Raw genomic sequence first — 23,231 nt, forward strand, 5'->3', positions numbered from 1 at the left:
GATAGAAAGCTCATGGTTATTTACAGTAGCCCGAGTGAAAGTTTCCTAAACATACCCGTCGCTGCACAAAAAGCACCACGTGCCGCCCATTTTACGATCGAGCTATTTCTATTCTGGTTTTCACACAAGAGTTCCGTCTTTTCTCTCATAATGAGAGGCGATGTTGCATCAATCCAGGTGAGTTTTTCACATAAGAAAAACTTCATGTCCTGCGCCCGATGCAGTCCATAAGAAAAATATTGATTTACTTTCTATATATCAATCTATAGATAATAGAACATTCTCTGTCTGTGACGGCAAAGCTAATTTATATACGTGATAGATTATATCATAACGTGTCATCTTAGATACTGAAACAGTATCTAAGATAACAAAAAAAAAGAAAGAAAAAAAAAGAAAAAGCAAATATAATCAAACGATCATTTTTACCATAAAATTAGAACAAAGTAACATGTCTGTTTCCCTTACACCGTATATTGAACAAAAGATCAGTTTGATAGATTCAAAACTACCAACATAATGTAAATTTTTGTTGATTTTAAATAGAACCAAAAAAACAGAATTTTCTGTGAGGAAAGCTGGGTGTACCGGTTGTACACGGGCCATACTAATATTAATATATATAGAGAAAAACATTGAGTTATTTTCTATTTATATATATATTCACACATATACATTTACATTTTTCCTTCTAAAAAAGCTAGCTGTGTATTCAGGTCATTGATAAGACGTAAGAATTAAAAGGCAGTAAATTTCTCAAGGGCTGGTGATGAGTGGCCAAAAGTCACAGTGCTCGATGCTACGGCGGGACTGAGACTGATGATCTTGTTGGGACCACAACAAGGTTGTGGTGTATTCGACAACGAGACTATCGCACTCTTGAAACCCATTTTATCCACTCCATTTACTTATCTTTTTAAAATATATTAAAATAAAATTTCAATAAAAAGACAAGCTAATAAAATTGACAGTTCAATCATTATCATTATCTTATCTTCCTTGGAAAATCACATTTCAGGAAAAATTGAGTGAAAAAATTGAGTTTTGATTTTAAATTCTCCATCAAGATTTTGATTCTGTACAATGAAACTGACTGATGAAGTTCGTGAATCTGAGCATACGAAATGAAATCTATACCTCAATGTGTACAAATTTTGGTTAAGCATCAATGTTTAGTTACTGTGGTACCATGTATTTAAGGCTGCATCTTCAATAGTACACATTTACAAAATTTCATTTTGTTTAGTATATTTAAGTCACGAAGGGGTTATGTGAATTCCTCATTTATTGCTTCCTTTAGAAGTTGAAAATTTGGTGCAGTACTAAAAGCTACACGGTCATGACATTTGGCACTGGATATCTTTGGAGCAAGTTTCAGGTCAATGCACATTAGAAAAATATAATAGAAAAAGGTGATTTGAAGTGATTTGATCCGGTTACCAGCATCGTATATATACGTGGGGCAAGAAATTCAAAAACTCAAAAAATGCATGATATAAGAGAAAAATGGAAAGAAATCAATGCTCGGTTTCTCTGGTTTGTATTCATCATTTCAAGAATGTTGGAAACGTCTGGAAACTCCTCTTACTCGTCTAAAAACTCTAGTCTGGAAAGTATCACATCCTGTGAGTCATTTGGGACCACTTTCACTCAGGAGTCAAGTCACAACTGATTCTAAAGTCCAATGTAGTAGAAGCGTTCTAAGACCTCAATTGAAACAGTCTAACGATAGTGCCACATTTATAGAGTTGGTAGCTGATATAACAGTCCAAGGAAAAAAGCAGACAAAGCAATCCTCTAAGGATTGGATGGAAATTTAAGGCCAACTTAAACAAAGATGGTTACAACTACTGTTCTATCTCAGAGGAGCTTAAAGTAGCACTTAATGGATTTACTTGTCGATTGACACGTTAGCTGGAGAGGATATCCACCCACATAGAGAACAGGCCTGTCCACAGCATCTAGAGGACGCTCTTCTCTGGCATACTGTCATGTGCTTGAGTCTACTTTAGACCTATGGGTCATCCTAGATCGAGATACCGAAATGTTAAAATGGCTGAATCTTCCTCCATCTCAGAAGAGAAATTCATTAAACTGGCTTCCGTGCAAATCGGATCCGTCTTTTCTAAGAAGAGACGCACTATCTTCTACATCTACATTTCCACAATTCATCCGATGCCTGCATGCAAGGTGTACATAGAAAATGTCATGGGATACAAAGAACATCACCGAGCCGTCTTTCTGGAAACAGAAAAATAGTGCAGTCCAATGCAAGTTTGTAATCAAGCATAAGATATAAACTCAACATTTACGAGACTCGTATACATTACGCCGTTCAACAAATCACAAGAGTCTAACAAAGACACAGGTTACAGGAACGTTCAGTCACGACTGGTCCCGGAAATTTACCAGTTAAAATGAGCATCACAACAAATAGCATTCACGATCAGCTTCAAGCCAGCTCCTTTCCTGTAAAGAAGTCATAGAACATTGAGCCAGGAACAATAAACTTTATGGGTGAAACAATTTGCAAAGAAGTTAATGGTCAATCCGTAAAAATACCCTCACCAAGTGGCATTATACATGCTGTAGTACTTGTCAAATGCCTCGGACAGACATGAGTTGCACGCAAGTAATTCTCGCATGTCAACCACTGGACATGGACCCTTACAGCATTTAACCTGTTTCCAAAGTAACACAGCGAAATTTTTTTTAGTCAGATGACAATCTGCAGGGTTCGATCTTGTTCCAGTTAAATTCTGGAGAACTGAGTATGCTCAGAATTCAATTTTAATTTTAATTCTATTTATTTTTCTTTCCTGGTTTTTAGTTTTTGATATTCAAAGACAAAAGAAGTCATGGGCTAACCAGAAAAATGTCAAAATACAATAAATATACTAAAAGCTAAACGGACTGCAGAAAAGTGGCTGCGGAAATCAATGCTTTCACATGGCTCAGCGTAATTTACTACTATATTGAGAATGAAAATCCTTTAAAAGTATCCTCTAAGAGCTGAAACGAGTGATAGTTCATGCTCTATGAATCAACTCACAGGGAGAACCGTCAGCTAGTTACATGCTATCTAGTTCAAATTGCTATTTAATCAATTTCAAATTGTAACTCCAAGAAAAAAAGCCAAGATAAAATTCAGAAAATTTTGCATCCTATTAAAAAAATGAAGGCAGGAACCAAGACAAAGCAGAAGGCGATCGATATCTAATGGAAGAGAAGGGATCTAGCCTGCTTGTCCCCAAATTTTCTTCGCGAATGCTGCGCTACCTTCCTAATTAGGCTTCATAATTTAGAGGGGTTAAGATTAACAATCTGGATGCTTTTCTATACATTAATAACACAAGTCACCAACTTGACGTTCCTGATAAAATTTAGGACCGTGCGAAGAGATTGTTAAAAACTCTCTGATAGAACAAAGCTAGAGTTGTTATTAGAGTACCAAACGATGAAGCTTGCGTGAATACATTCGGCGGTGAGATGGATTTTCCTGCATATGAGAACTCAAGTGGCCCTGACTGCAATATAATAAAGGCATTAGCACCAAGTGTAGAGAGGATAAAGTTTGACCAATGACTTATGAATGATTTCAATCATTTTCATCTCGTTTCAAGATATTTGAATATATCTCCGCTCCATCATGAGACGTGCACATTCTACCAAGTGTAAATCATACATTATGATAATGTCTGTTTAAAATTACTTGAACAGAAAACATATCTTGAAGACTACACTGCAGCATTTTATGTATGTTATTACTTTCGACAATTTAAACTGTGTGTTAAGAGCAGCCTGAACTCTTGACATTAAATACACGCATAAATTTAATATCCTCGATAAGGTGGCAGCAAACCTGTCACAAAATGTCTTGCCACAGTCAAGACAGTAGGCTAGGTTGAAGTTAATGCCGCACTTGTCACACTTTGATGCTTTGGCTTGGCCTTCGATTTCTTTGCACCTGTAAAGATACGGAACTCTCAAATTTCCACCCTGACTTTCAAACTGCTAAAACTTCCTAAAATAATAAAGGCCACCCACAAAAAGGTGAAACACAAGGTCATTGTGCTTTCATTTCAGTTGGTCATTTGAAGAATCAAGAAAGTCTTCTGTAAAGCACACATGAATGTGACAGTAACTCTATTTGCGACTGATCAAGAGAATGAAATACATCGTCAAGAACAAACCTTCGGTAAAGGTCCTGCAGCATTGGTCCAGCACTAAATGTTGGCGGAACCTGTGATGGGACAAATGATATCCAATATTCAATTATTGCATGCTAAACTGACCCAGTGTAAATTGACGCTAACATAGAATATTTAGGCATACTGTTAGCGACATTGGAATTATTTAAAGAATTTTAGCTTCTCAAGATTCAGAATGCAGCCCCAAGATTTTCAAACTGAATGGTTGCATTTCCTGGCATTTAGTCCGATGGTGTACAGACACTACCATAATAACCTTGAGAATTTGGATTCTGAGGGCACACATTTTAACCCGAAAAGATCACGGCTAAAGGAGGACGGTCGAAATTCCAGGAATCGAAATGTTACTTTTAATTCATTACTCTTATAGAAAACAAAAGCATTCTTACGTTATATTGTCTGGAATCAGAAGATGACTGAGCAGGAATGCCCATACTAACAACACAGTCTTCAGGAAGGTGACCAGGCCTCTTGCACTTCCAACTGTAAAAACAATAGTGAAGCAAGACGAGCAATGATTAACAAATGCGGCAATTAGGCTTCAAAAATCACATTCAATAGTTGATTTCTTAGCACGATTTCTTAACTACTGCAATACACAACGCACAGACTTCACCCTGAAACTCGTCTCACAAGATTCAGATATGGTCACTACAATTTTATTAGCCCAATACGTTTTCAGCCCTACAGCGTAAACAAAAAGCATTTCAAACTTTGAATGAAAACTTAAACCAATGATCGATAACTTGAGAGAAATTCATCGATGGTGGAAAATTTGCAAACCAGCGGAAGGTAGACAGGCTAGTATGTCGATAATTATAACGATTTTTCTTGTAATCCCACTTGTCAGGTTCTTCCTCAGGTAGTTGTAATGCACCTTGAGGAGTTGAAGGCGCCCTAAATGAGACATCTGACTCAGATGTCAACTGCCAAGAACTCAAAATGCTCAGATGCACGCACATATTGCCCTACGTTATAAACAGAATGAAAAAACTTCGTAGGTTCCACATTTTACGAGTTTCAATAAGAAATAAGAAGACGAAACAAAGATGTGATCATCAAACAATTGTGCGTGCAGACGTGCAAGCAGTAGCTCCTGGCACTTACCTTGACACGATTGGCAGTTCGCAGTTGCAACACCTCCTGCTTGCACTCAAGGCTACACACATCGTCTTCTGTCTTTAAGGCACATGTCATGTACTTTCATGAGCTAAAAAGACTAAAAACAGATGCAACGCTGGTGTGTCTTAGCAACATCCTTATGAAAGGTTAACAATTATCATACACTGAATGAATGATCTAGGAACAAAAACTGATAATTAAGAAGAACACAAAAACAAGGACAGAGAATGTGGACACCTCATCACAGATGTAAGCTCCAAACCGTCCACAAACCACGCATTCAGGTTCACCAGGTGCTGCGAACTTCTGGTCTACTCGTTTTGCAATAATTTGGTCACTGCAATTCTACATTAAATAAAATAAGCATTAATTCTTGTGCGATGGTTTATGCCAATGAATCACAATATAAGCAACACTTTTCATAGTTGATGCACCATTAAATGGCTACTTGAACTGTAATAATTAATAGAAGAACGCTTACACAACACAAAGAGCAGTCTAAAAGCACTTCCAGAAGCAGCGAGATACAAAATGGAAGTCCTGTACAAACCTGTTGCTCTAATACTGTGCTGCTTCCATTTACAGTTGAGCTTACACCTACATCTGTATCTGCACAAGACGAACACGGAAGGAAACGAGACTAATGGTTAATCTTGTTATTCCAACAAATGTTGGCAATGAGAAGAACGAAATGATCCTACAAGTGTAGCGAGTCCGGAGAAGGTTGAAGGATGCAGGAACTCTACAACCATATTATTCAAATGAGGGATCAACACTGCCATGTTTTGTTATGAAGCAGCACAGTAAAAAGTTGAATAAAAATATGAAAGTGTCAACAAACTACTAATGACGAAGTGAGTTTTGTTAAAGTCTGGTTTCTAAATTTTAGGAAACCAGATTACATTGTATCGTATATAAAAGGTTCATCAGTCAAACGAACTGTAGCTTGCTACCGAACACACAAATTGAAATTTGAAATGATAGAATAAATAGGCAGATGTAAGGCCTGATGTACCAGTGTCCTCATCGTCAGATGAATTGTCTCCTATGGAATTAAATCCAAGTAGAGAAGACAGTGCATTTCTGTCAGGAGCATTAACCCGGCCAGCTTGAGACCCTCTCTTGGAATCTGGGAAGAGACATCACAATGCTTTTGACCACGTTGTGCTAAAGCATGAAGCTCCAAATAGTAACTTCTAGAAACTAAAACACACCATTAAATCTTTAGAAGCACAAGGCCAAAATTTTGACAAATCTTCAAAAGGCTATAACGGGGTGCAATTGACAAGTAAATTGCTACACAAACCACAGACTTGCAGTCGGTATAAACCTACACGTATAATGATCAAGGTAGAGCAATCATCTGTCCATAATACATACCAGAGCTCCTTTCATACGCATCAAATCCTAGAACAGAGGAGGCCTGTCATGCACCAAAATGAATTGTTTAGGGACATTTCTCCTATAATGAAATGACCCACTGGCTGCGTGATTTACAATGCCTCGAGAGGATATAAGCATTTAGTGTTAAGTCATCACATGCTATCGGATAATATGTCATGCCATCCAAACCAGAACTTTGTGTACACTGCGAGCATTACGTTTTGATAATACACACAAAACCTAATTATCTAGTTCTAATGCAAGAAGACGAATTTGCAGACTTTGCAATAAGAGGATCGGGTGGTATAAAGCAGATAAAAGCATACGTTTCCGCGTGGTCCTGCGTCAGCAAAAGGATTGTAACCTAAACTTTCGAGATTAAATTTCGCCACATCACTGCAAGCAACAAGAAAATTTGCATGAGAGGAAACAAAGTTCATTAAGAAGTATTGAAACATAGCACCAAAACCCTACATGTGTGAATTAGCGTTGACGATACGAGCACAAGTACAAAACATTAATACGTTACACAAGTATGAAGTGCTCATTTCACACAGTAGCTGCTGCAAACTTAAATGTCTTTAAGTTGAAACTGATCACAAATCAAATTACCAGATCTTTTCCCACCAGCCTAACAAAAGTTTCAAACTAAAGGACTTCAAAAAGTGTTTCGGACAAGGCAACAGGGACTACAATAAATTACACGGTCCTATCAAGAGCATACGCCACGGTATAAAAACTCGTGCGTGCCATTTACCTAGCTTGAATAATGCTTGACCTCTTCTCTTCCGTCTTCTTAGATTTAACTCTTGAATAAGGGTGGTGTTTTTCCTTGTCTCGCCTCCCTGATGCAAACATAACTCACACATTGCATGTGCGTCTGATCCTTCAGACGAGTACCAACTATAGAACAGGACATAGATACATGTCTTAATATTTCTCAGCGATCCAAACTTTCAGCAATTCAGAGGTGGCAATGACATCCATCATGAATTGAGAGATTGCTCTCCTAATACCTCACAGCAATCATACGAACCTACCGCGAATCCCAAGATTTACAACAAAATTGTTAACGATGCCATGCACATCAACATAAGATACAACGACGATCTAAGAGGCTAGTGAGTCAGAGGAATAGAACACATGCCCGGTTTAAAGGGAGGAGACACTCAGTGCATAGGACACTGACCCTCTGTTTTCCCATGCTGCAATTCTTGTCCAGGGTTTGTATCCAAAGGTCCTGGATCGCTGCCCGTTGCGACTCTATAAGCTGTATCAGCAGAGCATTTGAAAGCTTAGTGAGAGCTGACTCCTTTATCTACTAAATTGTAAAGTTACATACAAGCAAAAGCGAGTTAATTCTTATATTCATCACTGCTTTGAAGATACATTTCTATTTCTCTTCTGTTTCTGAGAACATATTACGATAATCTAATTCGTTACCCCAAGGACCTGTAGATGACTACGAGTGTTCAAGGATCAGATGAAACCTGGACAATGAATCTTCCAATCTTTAACTCTTTTCCTTCCCCTCAAGATTTTTTCAAACCTAAAAGAATCAAGACAGAGAGCCAAAAGACAGCCCTCAGCACATTTCAGCGACACAAGTATATAAAACGAAGCCGCAGATACGTACCACGCAAATTGTCCAGGACAGATGAAAGGTCGAAATCTCGAGCATATTTGTACGCCGAGTTCTTGTAGAAATTGGAAGGCGTAGACATGATGCTGCTCCAAAAACAATACGAATAAAAGAAGGAGGGCAAAACACTCCAATCGTTGCTTCGCTCTGCACACTCATCAGTTCAGCTTGCGCAGACAACAGAGTATCTCCTCGGAAACATCACACCACCACAATTCATGGAAACCGGATGCAAATCCTCATGCATGTTAAGTCCCGCATACAGGAGACCATACAATTGAGTCCTCTTGCAATTCCGAACCCGCCGCAGCAATTCTTCCCAATCGAGCATCGTTGCTTCGTCGAGGAGGCAAATCATCGTCACTGCTCACTCCCACTCACGGTGAAAGGTCTAATAAGTGGGTATATGACCATGGGGGTTCTGTGACCGTGCTTGAACTCAGAGGTTTGGTTTGCCTTCGAAGCTTATAAGTCCGTGTCAACATCTCCCCATGTTTTTGAAAAGTGTACCATTTGGTTTCCCATTGAGTTTTTACGCCGTTTTTAGAAATTTAATGAATTTTTAGATTTGAGCTCAAGCCTCATGGTGATTTCTTTATTTATTTTTTGTTATGATAAGAATCTAATTTTAGCATTTAAAATGTTTGATTTTTTTATTTATACATTTTACTAAAGAACTATTTTGGAGATTGAGATTGTATTTTAATGCTATCCAAAAAATTTCATCATACAAAATATAAAACAAACATGAGATTTTAAATACATAATTTAACGTATTCAAATCGAAAATATTAATTTTATGTTATGTTTGAAATACCTACTAATATTTTTTTAGTGTTTTAGATTCCTTTAAATTTTTATCTGTAAAATTTATTTGCTATATGTTATTTAAAAATCATGTATGTACTTTATACAAAAAAAATCATGTTAATCTTTGTAATTCTCTAATTGGTTGAATTCCAATTCTTCAAAGAATGACTATTAAGTTTAATCAATTTTGACTAACATGTGATTAGTTGAATTTTTAAAAATACTCTTATTTATAATTTTTTGAAATTTTTTTAATCCAGTTTTGAAAGTTTTAAAAAATTAGGCAATATCATTTTACAATATCTACAATGATATTGTGATAAAACTTTCTTAACAAAATTCTCCTACACATCAATAATCATTTATCTTACTGAAGAAGTATCACAAAATTCTTTTAGGTATGAATAGAGATTTAGCTTATTATATGAATCACTTTTTAAGTGTTTATATTATATTATATATATATATATATATATATATATATATATACACATACACACATACACACACACACACACACACACATATATATATATATATATATATATATACATGTTATAACATTAACTTTTATTATCCATTGTTACAAAATCATTTCTACATAATTTTTCATTAAATATATGTTTTTTAATTAAAATTATTTTTTTAAATACATACAATATAATACATATAATTAAAAAAACTATAATAAAAAAATATTTTTTTATTATTTGATTTTAAATTTTAAATTTTAATATATATATATATATATATATATATATATACACATATAAAATGTTAAAGTAACCCATCTATTTACTAAATAGATACACTCTATTATAACTATCATTAGAAAAATGAATCATGTTACAATCATGACCTTCATTCCAACCTTCCATTCTCCTTTCTTAACCACTCCAAGCTACAAATGTGAGTTGTTGGAGGATTATGGAACTGAGTCACATCTTGGTGCTTCAAGAGGCTATGTTGAGAGTCTAATTTAGGTTGCATTGGGGTAGTTTTCAACTTTGGAGAAGCAGAGAATCAAATCACTTGAACCATAGATGTTGAATTTGGCACAATAAGGCATTGTCTCAATAGATTCATTAGCTTAAAGGTTGGTCCAATCAATCACATGTTTGCAAGATTGAGTCAAAGATGTAGGATGTTGCGGAGATGATGATAGTCTTTGGATAATCCAATAAGCAATCTTCATACATTACCTCAAGTTTTGTGACAATTTTAACAAAAGGCAGTTGCCTTAGAGGTATACAGTGACCTGCAATCCTATTAGAGACATAGTCCTTAGAACCTTCTAAAGACAACTTTCTAGAACCTTCTAGAGACAAGTTTCTAGAACCTTCTAGAAGCAAGTCTCTGGAACCTTCTAGAAGCTTCTTAGTTGGTAGAAGATGTTAGGGACATAGTCCTTAGAACCTTCTAGAGATAAGTTTCTAGAACCTTCTAGAAGCAAGTCTCTGGAACCTTCTAGAGGCTTCTTAGTTGGTAGAAGTTGCTTGAGAAGCTTCCTAAATAGGAGTATATATTGGAATCGAGGCTGAAGAGTTCTTCAATCTCGATAACACATCTCTTGGAGCTCTAGCTCACCTCTCTGGTGTTGTTCTTGTATTCATCTGATTAATCTAGTTCTTGCCAATACTTCTTGAACTTCTTGTTAGATCTCGAGCCTATATTTCTGTGTCCGTGACAGTTTGTCGAGACTTCACTCACCTCAGATATCAGAGCTAGTTTCTTCTTCGTTAGTGTGTGGATTACCTCTCTGCTTGGAAGTGTACTAGCATTTTAGAGGTTACAGATTACCCTCCTCTAAACTGATACTTCTTTTGTTACAATATTGGAGTCTTAATTTTTTTGGAGAGAGTGGATTACCCCTTTTCTTGAAGCTCTTAAGGCATTTTAGAGGTTGCGGAGTATCTTCCTCTAAACCAATATTGTCTTCTTGTAGAGTCATTTCTGTCCTTCTTTTAGAATGGCTGGAGGCCAAGACATTAGTATGACGGAAAGTTTGGAGTCTAAGTTGGATGCTATCATGAATGCCCTCGCTACATTATCGCAAAGAACTGCAGAGATTGAAGGAGTCTTGGCAAGGCTTCATAATGATGGAGCATCTGGGATGGCACAATCTAGGTTGCACCAGCCTCAAACTTCTGCACTTGGAGAAACAATTTTACCTCAGGTTCGACAAGCATCGATGGTTCTACAACATAAGGAGCCCCGAGTTAGCCTTCCGGACAAGTTCGATGGTACGTGTTCCAAGTTTTGAGGATTCGTCAATCAAATCAGGTTGATAACAGTTTTATAGCCGGAACGCTATCCAACGGAGGAGTCATGTGTTGGGCTTGTTGGAACCTTACTTACAGGGCAAGCTCTATCATGGTTTGCTCCTTTGTTTGAGAAACGATCATCCATACTAAACAACTTTGAAACCTTTTTGAAGGCGTTTGCAGAAGCATTTGATGAATACGACAAGGTTCGATGGGCTACAACAAAGATCCGATCACTATGACAAGGCATACGTTCTATATCAGTCTATGCATCGGACTCCAGGTAACTAGCATGCGACATCAATTGGGACGAAGAAGCGTTGATGAGTCAATTCTATTGGGATTTAAGGGATGATATGAAAGATTTATTGTTAACTCTTCCTGATCTACAAACGCTCAACGAAGCTATTAGCCAAGTTGTGAAGTGTAATAATCGCCTATTCCAACGCCACTAAGATCAACGTTCAAGACAACATACGATTCGCTATGCCCCAACTATGTCGGCAAGCAGCGTAAATTTGTATTCAGAGGTAGAAGACATGCAAATTGATGCGGTACGTATCAAATCTCTTACCCTAGAAGAAAAAAAGTGACGTATGGAGGAAGGTCTATGCTTGTATTGCGGTGAAGAAGGCCACAAAGTTGGAAACTACCTCAAGAAGCAAAATCGACGTATTGTTAAGACTAGGGGTGCGTTTGTTCAGGAAAACGAGGATGCCCAGCTTTAATAGGAACCGTGCGACTAGAAAGTGAAATATTGCAATAACAACCAAGTTCCTTTCTTTTCGCTCAACCTGCCCTTTGCTTTACAATCCCTTTGCTTATTGGCCCTCAGAAATTGAGAACCTTAGCATTATTAGATTCAGGAGCATCTGCTTGTTTCTTAGACGAAGAATTTGCAAAGTGTCATAAGATCCCTTTAGTACAAAAATCCAAACAAGTTCACGTTGAGGTCATATATGAGCGACCTTTATTGGCTGGTAGTGTCACCCATGAATCAAAACCTATAGAAGTGACGTTTAAGGGCCATAGTAGTCATATTATTTTTAATATTATTAGAATCCCATCAAATCCTGTTATTCTTGGTCTTTTCTGGTTGAAAAAGCATAACCCATCCATAGATTAGAGGTTGCGAAAGATGACCTTTCCCACAAAACCACCCAAGAGCAAGCCTAGTAGAAAATCTCGAATAAAGAAGTCTTTATTCATTAGAACAAGAGGGTTTATAAGATCGTCCAAGGAAGGCACATTGTTTGTCATTTATGCGGCTCCAACTATCGGAGAGAAGATCTCGACAACAAGTATACCTAAGCAATATAAGGATTTTAAAGACGTGTTTCAAAAGAAAAATGCTGACATACTATCGGAACAAAGACCATATGATTGCGCCATAGACTTGCAAGAAGGAGTACAACCACCTTTTGGCCCAATCTACAATCTATTGTAGATGGAGTTGGCGGAGTTGCGAAAGTACATCGACGAGAATCTAGCCAAGAACTTCATCCGTCATTCAAAATCGTCAGCTGGAGCACCCATCTTATTTGTGAAGAAGAAAGATGGCTCGTTGCGAATGTACGTGGACTATCGAGGCCTCAACAAGGTAACAAAGAAGAATTGTTATCCATTACTCTTAATTTTTGGTCTCTTAGAACAACTTGGACGTGCAAGGAACTTTATAAAAATTGATCTAAAGGGAGCTTACAACCTCGTACAAATCAAGGAAGGAGATGAGTGGAAGACAGCGTTCCGTACAAGGTATGGCCATTTTGAGTATAATGTCATGCCCTTTGGTCTTACCAATGCTCCAATGGTCTTTCAACATATGATGAATGACATTTTTTGAGAGCACCTTGACGATTTTTTGTCATCTATTTGGATGATATTTTGATATTCTCCAAAAACAAGGAAGAGCATGAAAAGCACGTTCGTTTGGTCTTGGAGAAACTACGCGAGCGAGGACTATATGCCAAGTTGGAGAAGTGTTTATTTCACCAAATAGAGATGGAGTTTCTGGGATTCGATGCGACTATAGAAGGCTTGAAGATGGATCCCAAGAAGGTAGAAGCAATCGTGTCTTGGGAGGTTCCGAAGACGGTTAGAGACGTATAATGCTTTCTTGGTTTTGCCAACTTCTATCGGATCTTCATCAAGAATTACTCTCAAGTTGCTGCTCCTCTCACTCGGTTGACATGCAAGGATAAGCTAGAATGGGGACCTCTAGCGAAGAAGGCATTTCAAGACTTGAAGACCGCATTTACTACGGCTCCAATCTTGGTACATCCAGACTTTACAAAGGCCTTTTATTTGGAAACTGATGCTTTGGATTTTGCTTTGGAAGTTGTACTTTCACAAATGAGAGAAGACAAGAAGCTCCATCTGGTTGCATTCTATTCTCGAAAGTTCTCTACTGCTGAAATCAATTATGAGATCCACGATAAGGAACTTCTTGCTATAGTGGATTCTTTCCAAGAATGGCATCACTTTCTTGAAAGAGCTGCACACCTAGTGACAGTATACATAGAGCATAAGAATTTGGAGTATTTCATGTCGGCTTGAGTTCTAAATCGACGTCAAGCTCGATGGAATATGTTGCTATCTAAGTTCGATTTTGTTATCACTTATCGACCTGAAAAGTAGCAAGGACTATCTGATGCCTTATCAAGGAGATCGTATCTTGTACCAAAGGCTGGAGAAGTAGCGTTTGATGAATAATGTACGACATTGTTGAAGCCAGAGTAATTTCAACTTTCTGCTACTATTGTGCCAATTGATGCTGACTTCCTGAATCAAGTACGTGTCGTGACCATTGAAGATTCAGTAGCCATTGATATTAAGCAGCATGCCAATGACGACAAGTTCAAGGTGGAGGGAGATCTTTTATACTTTGAGGAGCAGTTGTATATCCCAAAAGGACCAACACGACACCAAGTTCTTCAATCTCGCCATGATTTTCCAGTTGCGGGACATTTTGGATTCAACAAGACCTTGGAGCTTATTTCTCGAGATTTTTGGTGGCCCCAAATGTGGAAGGATGTGAAATATTTTGTCGTCTCCTGCAACATTTATTCAAGATCCAAGAATCCTCGGCATCGCCCTTATGGACTCCTACAACCATTGCCAATTCCAGGTTGACCATGGTCTTCAGTTTCCATGGACTTCATCACGGACTTGTCATCATCGAATTCATTTGACAGCATCTTTGTCGTGGTAGATCGGCTTATAAAGATGGCACACTTTGTCCCTTGCAAGAACACATCATCCAGTGAAGTCACAGTAAGGCTCTTTCTTGATAATGTGTATCGATATCATGGACTACCAGATGATATCATATCAGATCGAGGAACCCAATTCATATCAAAGTTTTGGAGATCTCTTCTTGAGATACTAAAGGTGGATATCAAGCTTTCTTCGGCTTTTCATCCTCAAACTGACGGCCAAATGGAACGTGTGAACCAAGTCTTGGAACAATACTTACGATGCAGCATCAACTATCAGCAAGACGATTGGACCATATATTTGCCACTAGTCGAGTTTGCATATAACAACACCCTCCATGCGTCAACTCAATACACACCATTCTTTTCCAACTATGTGTATCATCCGAAGCTTGATTTATTGAGTCTATCAACAAATAACAATCCAACAGTTGAAGGATTTGCGAAACAACTATCAGAGCTTCAAAATATGTTGAAGCTTCAATTACAATCCGCTCAAGAATCCTACAAGGCGTCTATAGATAGATTTCAGAATCAAGCACCTACTTTCAAAATTGGAGATAAAGCATGGCTTCTTTGACGGAATATCAAGACCAAGCGACCATGTGATAAGTTGGACTATCGAAGATTGGGACCATTTATCATCCAGAAGCAAATCAATCCAGTGGCGTACCATCTGGAATTATCGGCTTTTATGAAGGTACATCCAGTCTTTTATGTTTCTCTGTTGGAGCCTTATCGAGAGCCGTCTTTTCTTGGAAGAGTGCAATGTCCGCCACCTAGTATTGAGATCGAGAACCACGAGGAATACAAGGTTGAAAAGGTGTTGGATTCATGGTGAAGGTGGGGCAAGTTGGAGTATCTTGTTCATTGGTGCGGCTACGACATTAATGAGCGAACGTGAGAGCCAGGTGAAAATCTTGCCAATGCGCCACAAAAGGTACAGGAGTTTCATCAACAACATCTTCATAAACCTAAGCCAGTTCGACAATAGCTTCCTTCTAAAGCTTGCTCATCCAAGAATATAAGAAAGGGGGAGAGCACCACCAAAATTTGTAGTTGATGTAGTTATTTTCTCCAAGATAAAATAGAATTTTTTCAGTAGCCATAGTTTGGTCTTCTCATATTGATAGCCAAAAGATAGATACTATGCCAGTCAGATTATCTCAACCGACTAGCTCACGAAGGCGAGCCTGAGATGAAGAACCGCCTACACCACGATGACAACGGAGGATACCGAGTAACCGATCACTGGTGATTGTATTCGAGTTCGAGCCTGCTTATGATGGTCAACCAAAAGGCGTATTTACAGGACAATTTCATAATGAAGACATGGAAGTTCATGCTTGGTCAGAAGTTGAAGGAGTGGGCCACTATCGTTGGCTTCAAGGGCCGATGAATCACTTGCCTCGTGAACAACAGTTGGAGTTCATAGCAGACATTATGCGACAGATCTTTATTTTCTTGCGTTGGTAGTGATTAACAACAACATTGCTTCTCAGAGACCTCGAAGCTAAAGGAGGGGGTGATGTTAGGGACATAGTCCTTAGAACCTTCTAGAGACAAGTTTCTAGAACCTTCTAGAAGCAAGTCTTTGGAACCTTCTAGAAGCTTCTTAGTTGATAGAAGATGTTAGGGACATAGTCCTTAGAACCTTCTAGAGACAAGTTTCTAGAACCTTCTAGAAGCAAGTCTCTGGAACCTTCTAGAAGCTTCCTAGTTGGTAGAAGTTACTTGAAAAGCTTCCTAAATATGAGTATATATTGGAATCGAGGTTGAAGAGTTCTTCAGTCTCGACAACACAACTCTTGGAGCTCTAGCTCACCTCTCTGGTATTGTTCTTCTATTCATTTCATTAATCTAGTTCTTGCTAGTTCTTCTTGAACTTCTTGTTAGATCTCGAGCCTGTATTTCTGTGTCCATGATAAATCCTTAATCAATGCCTTCATCTATAGAAGATACATTGTGGCTCTCATCTCTAGCTGCTTATTGTCTCTAGCAACTAGTGAGGTAACTTTGTATGCATTCTTATCTTTAAACTTACAACACCTTCAAACATCTTATATACTATCATTTCAAAGGAAAACACGTCGACTAATTTGTCATAGGATTGAAGTTCGAAGACTTCTAATGCCATGTATCTATAACTCCTAATCTTTCCTATCATCTTGTCTACATCATGCATAAACTTTATGTCAATCAAATTGTTCAATCTGAAGTCATCAACCTTCAACTCATATTCGTTGTGTACTACAATGTAGTTTGAGGTTGCAGTAGATAATGGACTTGCTCTAATTGTGAAGGTAAGACATGGTGCAAGCTATGTCAAGGGCTTACTTCATAATACAATCAGGAGCCAAATTAGAATTGCTTTTGAGCAATTGATGCAAATTGCTCCTTACCTAAAACTTAGTAACTAACATGAGAGGTCTTTAATGGGTGACAACCCTAAGTAAATACACAATGTTTGAATACCAAACCTTTATGAGCAATTGTACCTTGTATTGGAAGTCCTTAATGACCATTTTGTCATTTAACAAAGAAGGTTTGATTGGCTTCAAAACAACATGTGTACTGCATCAAAGCGCCTTTCAAATCTCTCTTAATGAGCCTTTGCCAATGAGATTGCTAGTATCAAATTCAATCTCCAACAGAGCAATCTCCCAATTGTGGTTAGAAGACAATGGAGGGGCAACCTAAATTAGACTCTCAACATGGCACTCGCATATATGTGACTCAGCTTCAAAATCCTTCAACAACTCACCTTTGTAGCTCTAAGGGGGTTAGGAATTAAGAACAAGGTTGGGTATAAATAACTTATTAAGGAAATGGAACTAGAAACAAGAGAGGTTGGAATAAAGATCATGATTGTAATAATGGATTCTAGAGATAATACATTTAATGATAGTTACAATAGGGTAGGTCTATTTAATAAATGGATAGGTCACTTTAGCAATTCTCTCTCTATATATATAATACATATAATTGAATATATTATACTTAAGAAAAAATAGATAAAAAATCAAGAAATATATATATATATATATATATATATATAACTATTCACTATCCAAGATTAAAGAATAAAAAATAAAAAACTGCAAAAAATTTGTAAAAAGTTCTACCTAACTATAAATTGAAACTTTTGAAATCATATGGACGTTTTTCCAATGCAGTATTAATAATAGGAAAATGCCTTCTTCCTCAACGTTCAACACTTTGCTATTCTTGGTTAGGCTTGTATCAAGCACACACAACAACCAGACACTTAAAACGTGACCATGCGGTTCAGCCTACAATACAGTGAGAGAGAGATCATGTTACAAACGGTCTTCTCTGCCACACCCCAGTGTGTGCATGACATGCAGTTGAGCAGCTTGACATGCAGCGATTGTAAAAGAGCTCGAATCTTCAAGAGAAAAGCTCGATTTTTTGGCACCCAACTCATCGAAGACAGAAGGTGGGAGGATTTCTTTGGATGCAGAGAATAGTTTGGAAGGATGTTGCATTGAGTTTAGTTAGTATACGTGAGTGCTGGAAACCAAAGGTGATTTTGTGTGTTTTCATCGTGGGAGTTATCTCGACAGTTTCATGGCTGAAGAGGGTGGATTAGGTGATTCATGCAGAATTGACTGCAGAAGGGCTATTTGATTCAACTGGTTCACTACTGTTCGTTGGTATCTACAGTGGATTTACCCTTAGTCACTATTCAGATTACGCAGCTTGTGATTGCGAAACGGTTTCACTGCTTCGTTGATAAAAATGGAAAAAAAATGGAAATAACCCTAAGATGCATAGAATGCATTTCATGACTTTGTGGCAGACCAAACATCGTGAAAGCCCCGAACTTCACTCTTCAGATAAGTAACTTCAGTCCCATTTGAGTTTTGTGGGTGAAAGTTCATTTCTGGTAGTTCGATTGTGCAGCTGGATGTTATTACGAGCGAAAAGGTCAGAAAGGACTGAGGCTAGTACAATCGCTGAACATGAGTGATGAAACACAGCCACCAGGGCATTCAGGTGCTTCGTGTATGCACGCTTTATTTATACAGGATTAGCCTCTCAAGTCCCGATTCCCTTGTCAACGAAACTGATTAGTTCGTCTTATTAGTTGTGTCATGGTCACCGAGGTGCTGCACACTGAGTTATCAGATTCCACAATGAAAGATATCGCAAGCCACAACTCTTGCAATTTAAACGTCATCCCTCAGCGTGTTAAGTGATTCTGATCGGAACCATGAGATGCTGACAGGTGAAACCTTGGTGGAGTCACAGAAAGGAATCTCGAATGGTGCAGCAAGTGCGAAGCAAACCCTCGATGAAGCTAATGTGATCAGGGATGAAAGAGGTGCAGGCGAGCAGTCCTCTCACTCTTCTGCGGTAAGATTTTGCTGGTGAAGACGATTAGTTTTTGGGATCGCAATCAGAATTGGGTCAAATTGTTTATATCCTTTTATGGACTTTACGTTAAGACAGCGCCAAACAATACCTGATCATGTCAAACCCAGTTTGTCCCTCATTATTCAAGTTGCTTATGACTTTCCTCATGAAAGAACAGGGTAGTGGGTAAGTGTTCTCTTAAAATGGCTGAAGTATACCTGCACTGTGAAAAATTTAGCATTTGAATTTAAGAAACTCAGAATTTTAATAACCTTGAGTTTCTATTGATAATAATTGTCTGACACGAAGAGTGAAGTGTTGGTACATGTGTCCATGAACTATCTGTCTCCCGCTGATATACTTTAATGATAGACACGGAATCTCTTCCTTCTGAAATCGCAACATATATGGGATAGCTTGGAAATTGTTCATTTTTGTCTGGACGTTTGCTTTATCACATGCTGTACACAATGAACTGTAGGTTGATTGTATGGCATGGAGCTGTTTTCAAACACCAATTCCTATCGCATTGCTTGGGAGTGAGGGTGGCATAGCTGACTTAAGCGGCCATTTTAAGCCTTGTAATTCACAATTTATGATCCCAGGATTCCAGCAAATGAATCAAATGCTTCTCGTTTTCCAAGTACCCCTTCCCCAGGCAGATCTTCCAGAGCAACAGAACATGGGCCTAATTCACAATGGTCTTGTCGCCATTCCACTCATCCCTGTGTTTGGATACAGTAGCGTGCCAGGCTCGTCCAGTGTGTCCCCTGTTCTCTTGCCAATGCCCATCGGTGTATCCATAGCCATGGAGACCCTTGCACCACCAACAGGGGTTTCTGGGGATCTTACGCACGGAACTCTGAATCGAGTGACAGAACGAGAAGCGGAAGATGCCCAACGTCCACAGGTGCCTCAACGGGGTGGAGCTGGAGCAGGTGCACAGAATCCTGAGGAGCCTCATCGCCAAGGAAATCGCAGGTGAGCTCATTCAATTTTACCTGTTTTGTACTCGCAAAGCATAATCCGCACTTTTTGACCCTGTTATTCTCTCTGTTTGAAAATAAGTTCAACATATACATTAAGAATTATGACAAAGCTTGATGCCCTTTTCCGAGTTTTCGCGGTAGTTTTGTATTCAGAATGGATTTCGAGACTTCATTGTTTTACCAAAGAGTTGATAAATACTTCAGAGGACGAAAACGGTTAATGCACAAAGGAAACGTAGAGTTGCATTGACAGAGCGCTGTGGGAAATGGAATTAAGATCTCACCAAACTTTGCTTTTGCACATCCTTTCTGCTTGGCGCAATTCACATTTTGCTTATGAGCATACCCCCTCCTCCAAGTTCCACTTCGGTATTTCCTATCATACAAATTTGTGGAAATCAAATGACAGCGGCCATATGGCGTTGATATACTAAACTAAAGCATGTGCAGATGCTTGAAAACATTACAATGTCTACTGAGCTAATCTTGCGCACACTCCAGTCAAGAATCATGCAAAATTAAAATGGATTTCTGCTTTTAGAACCGACTCTGATGATGATTTTAGTTTTAAACTCTCAAAAAAATTTGCAATAACAATAGAAAGTGTGGAGGTTCATTTCATGAGATTGGTGTGTGACTGCGCCAGGTTCCAAGTAGGGTTTCAGCTGGACTTGTTGCTGCTGCTGAAGCTGGCTGTTGTGGTGTTTGTTTTCAACCAGGATGGATCTAAGAATCGCCTTGTTGTTCTCCTCCTCTTGGCTGCCATTGCCTACATGCAAGTATCACCTGACAATCATTCTTTGAAGAAATGAGTTCTTTCCATCATATATATATATATATATATATATTCTTTTAAGCAAATGGCTGTGGTTTTTAAAATTTTAAATAGTATGCAAAAATGAAATGCTTAGAATTGCATATTTAACCATTGGATGTTAAAAATGTAATTCATAGTATATTTATATATCAGATTTAATTCATAAATACCAAATTTAAAACTTGTTGGAAATGTTTTATTTTTTTATTTTTATTTTTCCCATGTAAATTATTTATTCATAGATATGTTGCACCTTATTAATATTTATATGCCAAACATCAGATTTTTTTACTCTAGTCTAATTAAATATACATACATTTATTAATAAATAATAATAAAATTTTGTATTAATTAGATTTAAAAGGTTGTCTAAAACATGAAAAGAAAGAAGTTTAAATGCTTAATAATGTTGTATGATATTCAGGCATCAAACTGGTGTATTAGCACCACTATTGCATTGGTTCTCACAATATGCACACAAGGCTATGATGCCTCCACAACCATTGATTAACAACATTGATGGTGGCCATAATGTCCAATTGCTTGCACATGGTGTTGGTGATGGTGTCATTGACGGCCATGATCCAAGTATGCAACATGAAGATGTCAATAGGCAACAAAATCTAGAAGATGGCAATTGGTGGGGATTACTTAAAGAGCTACAAATGCTTATTGTGGGTTTTTTTACTTCTTTGCTTCCTGGTTATCAACATGTTGATTAATTTTATAGAATATAATAAATTATAATATTTTATTCTTTTCCTACCAAACATATAATAATAGAGTTTTTTTAGACAAAGTCTACAACAATTTTGAATATACAATTAAATCAAGTTAAACTTTTATGTATAAGTTGGAATGTAAATATTTTTGATATTCTTTGAAATTAAATCAAAATAATTTGGACTAATTTTACTATAATAATAATTATTTATATTATAGTAGGTAATTAAAAATATGATTTTACCAAAGTAAAATAGACATCATATTATATACAAAATATCAAATTTTTTAATTTTTTTGTATATAAAATGAGAAGTTAGTTTAAAAAATTATTCAAAATATTAATAGGTAGATAAAGTTAATAAATAAAAGAATCTATTGTGATTGTAAATAAAAAGAAGTAAAGATATAAAATAGCTCAATTTATGCTTAAACTTGATATTATCACAAAACAAATTAGGGAGTATTGCATCTTTCATTACTTAAGAATAATTGTGGAATAAATATTTTTATGTTTTTATTTTTTAAGTAATATTTTAAATAAATATTTATATTTTTTATTTAATAAGATTGTTTTATATTTTATAATTGATTATTTTTTACATAATATTAAATTTTCTATTTCATATTATTAATAAAATTTTAATAAAAATATTTTATTATATACTTATGACATTCTTCTACAGGTAATTGAATATATTATTTTAAATTTTTTAAGTAAAAAATGTATTTTTTATATTATTATCTATTTATGTTCAAGAATGATATCAAAATATGGTTTTTATTTATTTTAAAAAATCATCATACCTAAACTTTATATCATATTTTTAAAAATATACTTTTTTTTGAGACAATTCTTTATTATTATCTTTTAGTAATATTACTATTTATTCTTAGCATTTATTATTATTATTATTATTATTATATATATATATATATATATGTATAATTTTATTTTGCAACAAACAAAGAATCTAAAAATTCTAATAAAATCTTTAAAAAATCCTAATTAAATTATTATAATTCTAATCAAATCTTAAAGAAATTATAAAAATAATAAAGAAATTATTTTAAAAATTCCTAGAAAATCTCTAAGTTATTTCTAAAATTATAAATCCTAAAAATATCCTAATCAAATCTTAAATATATTCTAAAATTTTCCAATAAAATCTTAATTAATATTTTTAAAAACTTCATTGAAATCCTAAAGAAATTCTACAAAATCCAAATTAAATCTTAACTAATCATATCCAATCCTAACCAATCTCTATAGCAATTTTTAAACCTCAATAATAATTAATCAAACTATTGATCTTGCTTAAAATTTTACTCACATTTTAATTTATAAGTCAATAACAAGTACACAAATTTAAAAAAAAAAAAAAAAAAAAAAAAAAAATACCAATGAGAATAAAAATCTCCCAACTTGATCAAATGTCAATCATCATCTTTCTCCACCCTTGATGTCAATCTACCAGCAACAATACCTCCTTTATTGAATTGTTTACTTGTCTTTAAAATTGGCAAAAATGCTAAAAACTAAGTTTATTATCTAATGTATAAAAAAAAAAAATTCAATCTATTTGGCAGATTGCTCAAGATTAAAAAAACAGTCATGGATCCTTGAAATCCAAAATTTGAGATTCTATTCCAATTGATTTTTAATAACCTTTTA

General features: G+C 36.4%; 2 protein-coding genes and 1 long non-coding RNA gene across 7 annotated transcripts; 1 reads left to right on the forward strand and 2 right to left on the reverse strand.

Moving 5' to 3' along the window:
- Positions 1-1,507: 1,507 nt before the first annotated feature.
- LOC112287142 (uncharacterized) lies at positions 1,508-8,682 on the reverse strand. Its single transcript, XM_024529890.2, has 17 exons — positions 8,353-8,682; positions 7,906-7,986; positions 7,474-7,561; positions 7,043-7,112; positions 6,714-6,756; positions 6,349-6,462; positions 5,884-5,942; positions 5,571-5,678; positions 5,319-5,390; positions 4,995-5,137; positions 4,601-4,694; positions 4,194-4,243; positions 3,863-3,967; positions 3,452-3,527; positions 2,569-2,681; positions 2,410-2,469; positions 1,508-2,179 (listed from the first exon to the last, which is right to left on the reverse strand). Exons 1-17 carry the CDS (start codon positions 8,438-8,440, stop codon positions 2,074-2,076), a joined length of 1,470 nt encoding a protein of 489 aa, XP_024385658.1. The 5' UTR covers positions 8,441-8,682; the 3' UTR covers positions 1,508-2,073.
- A 9,449-nt stretch (positions 8,683-18,131) lies between these two features.
- On the forward strand, positions 18,132-21,743 carry LOC112286522 (uncharacterized). 5 transcript variants are annotated; one of them, XM_024528471.3, is made up of 5 exons: positions 18,135-18,667; positions 18,900-19,027; positions 19,509-20,008; positions 20,736-20,791; positions 21,258-21,421. In XM_024528471.3, exons 1-5 carry the CDS (start codon positions 18,634-18,636, stop codon positions 21,275-21,277), a joined length of 738 nt encoding a protein of 245 aa, XP_024384239.1. In that variant the 5' UTR covers positions 18,135-18,633; the 3' UTR covers positions 21,278-21,421. The 5 variants fall into 5 exon arrangements, with proteins under 5 accessions (XP_090109263.1, XP_024384239.1, XP_024384235.1 ...); XM_024528467.3 differs by having other exon boundaries at positions 18,136-18,667; positions 20,736-20,795; positions 21,258-21,743; XM_024528468.3 differs by having other exon boundaries at positions 18,137-18,667; positions 20,663-20,795; positions 21,258-21,482.
- On the reverse strand, positions 19,607-20,375 carry LOC149988367 (uncharacterized). Its single transcript, XR_016504749.1, has 2 exons — positions 20,301-20,375; positions 19,607-20,080 (listed from the first exon to the last, which is right to left on the reverse strand). It is a non-coding gene; the product is annotated as an uncharacterized LOC149988367 (long non-coding RNA).
- Positions 21,744-23,231: the final 1,488 nt, after the last annotated feature.

The sequence above is a fragment of the Physcomitrium patens genome, chromosome 9 (assembly GCF_059467195.1).
Source record: "Physcomitrium patens ecotype Gransden chromosome 9, ASM5946719v1, whole genome shotgun sequence".
Lineage (NCBI taxonomy): Eukaryota > Viridiplantae > Streptophyta > Bryopsida > Funariales > Funariaceae > Physcomitrium > Physcomitrium patens.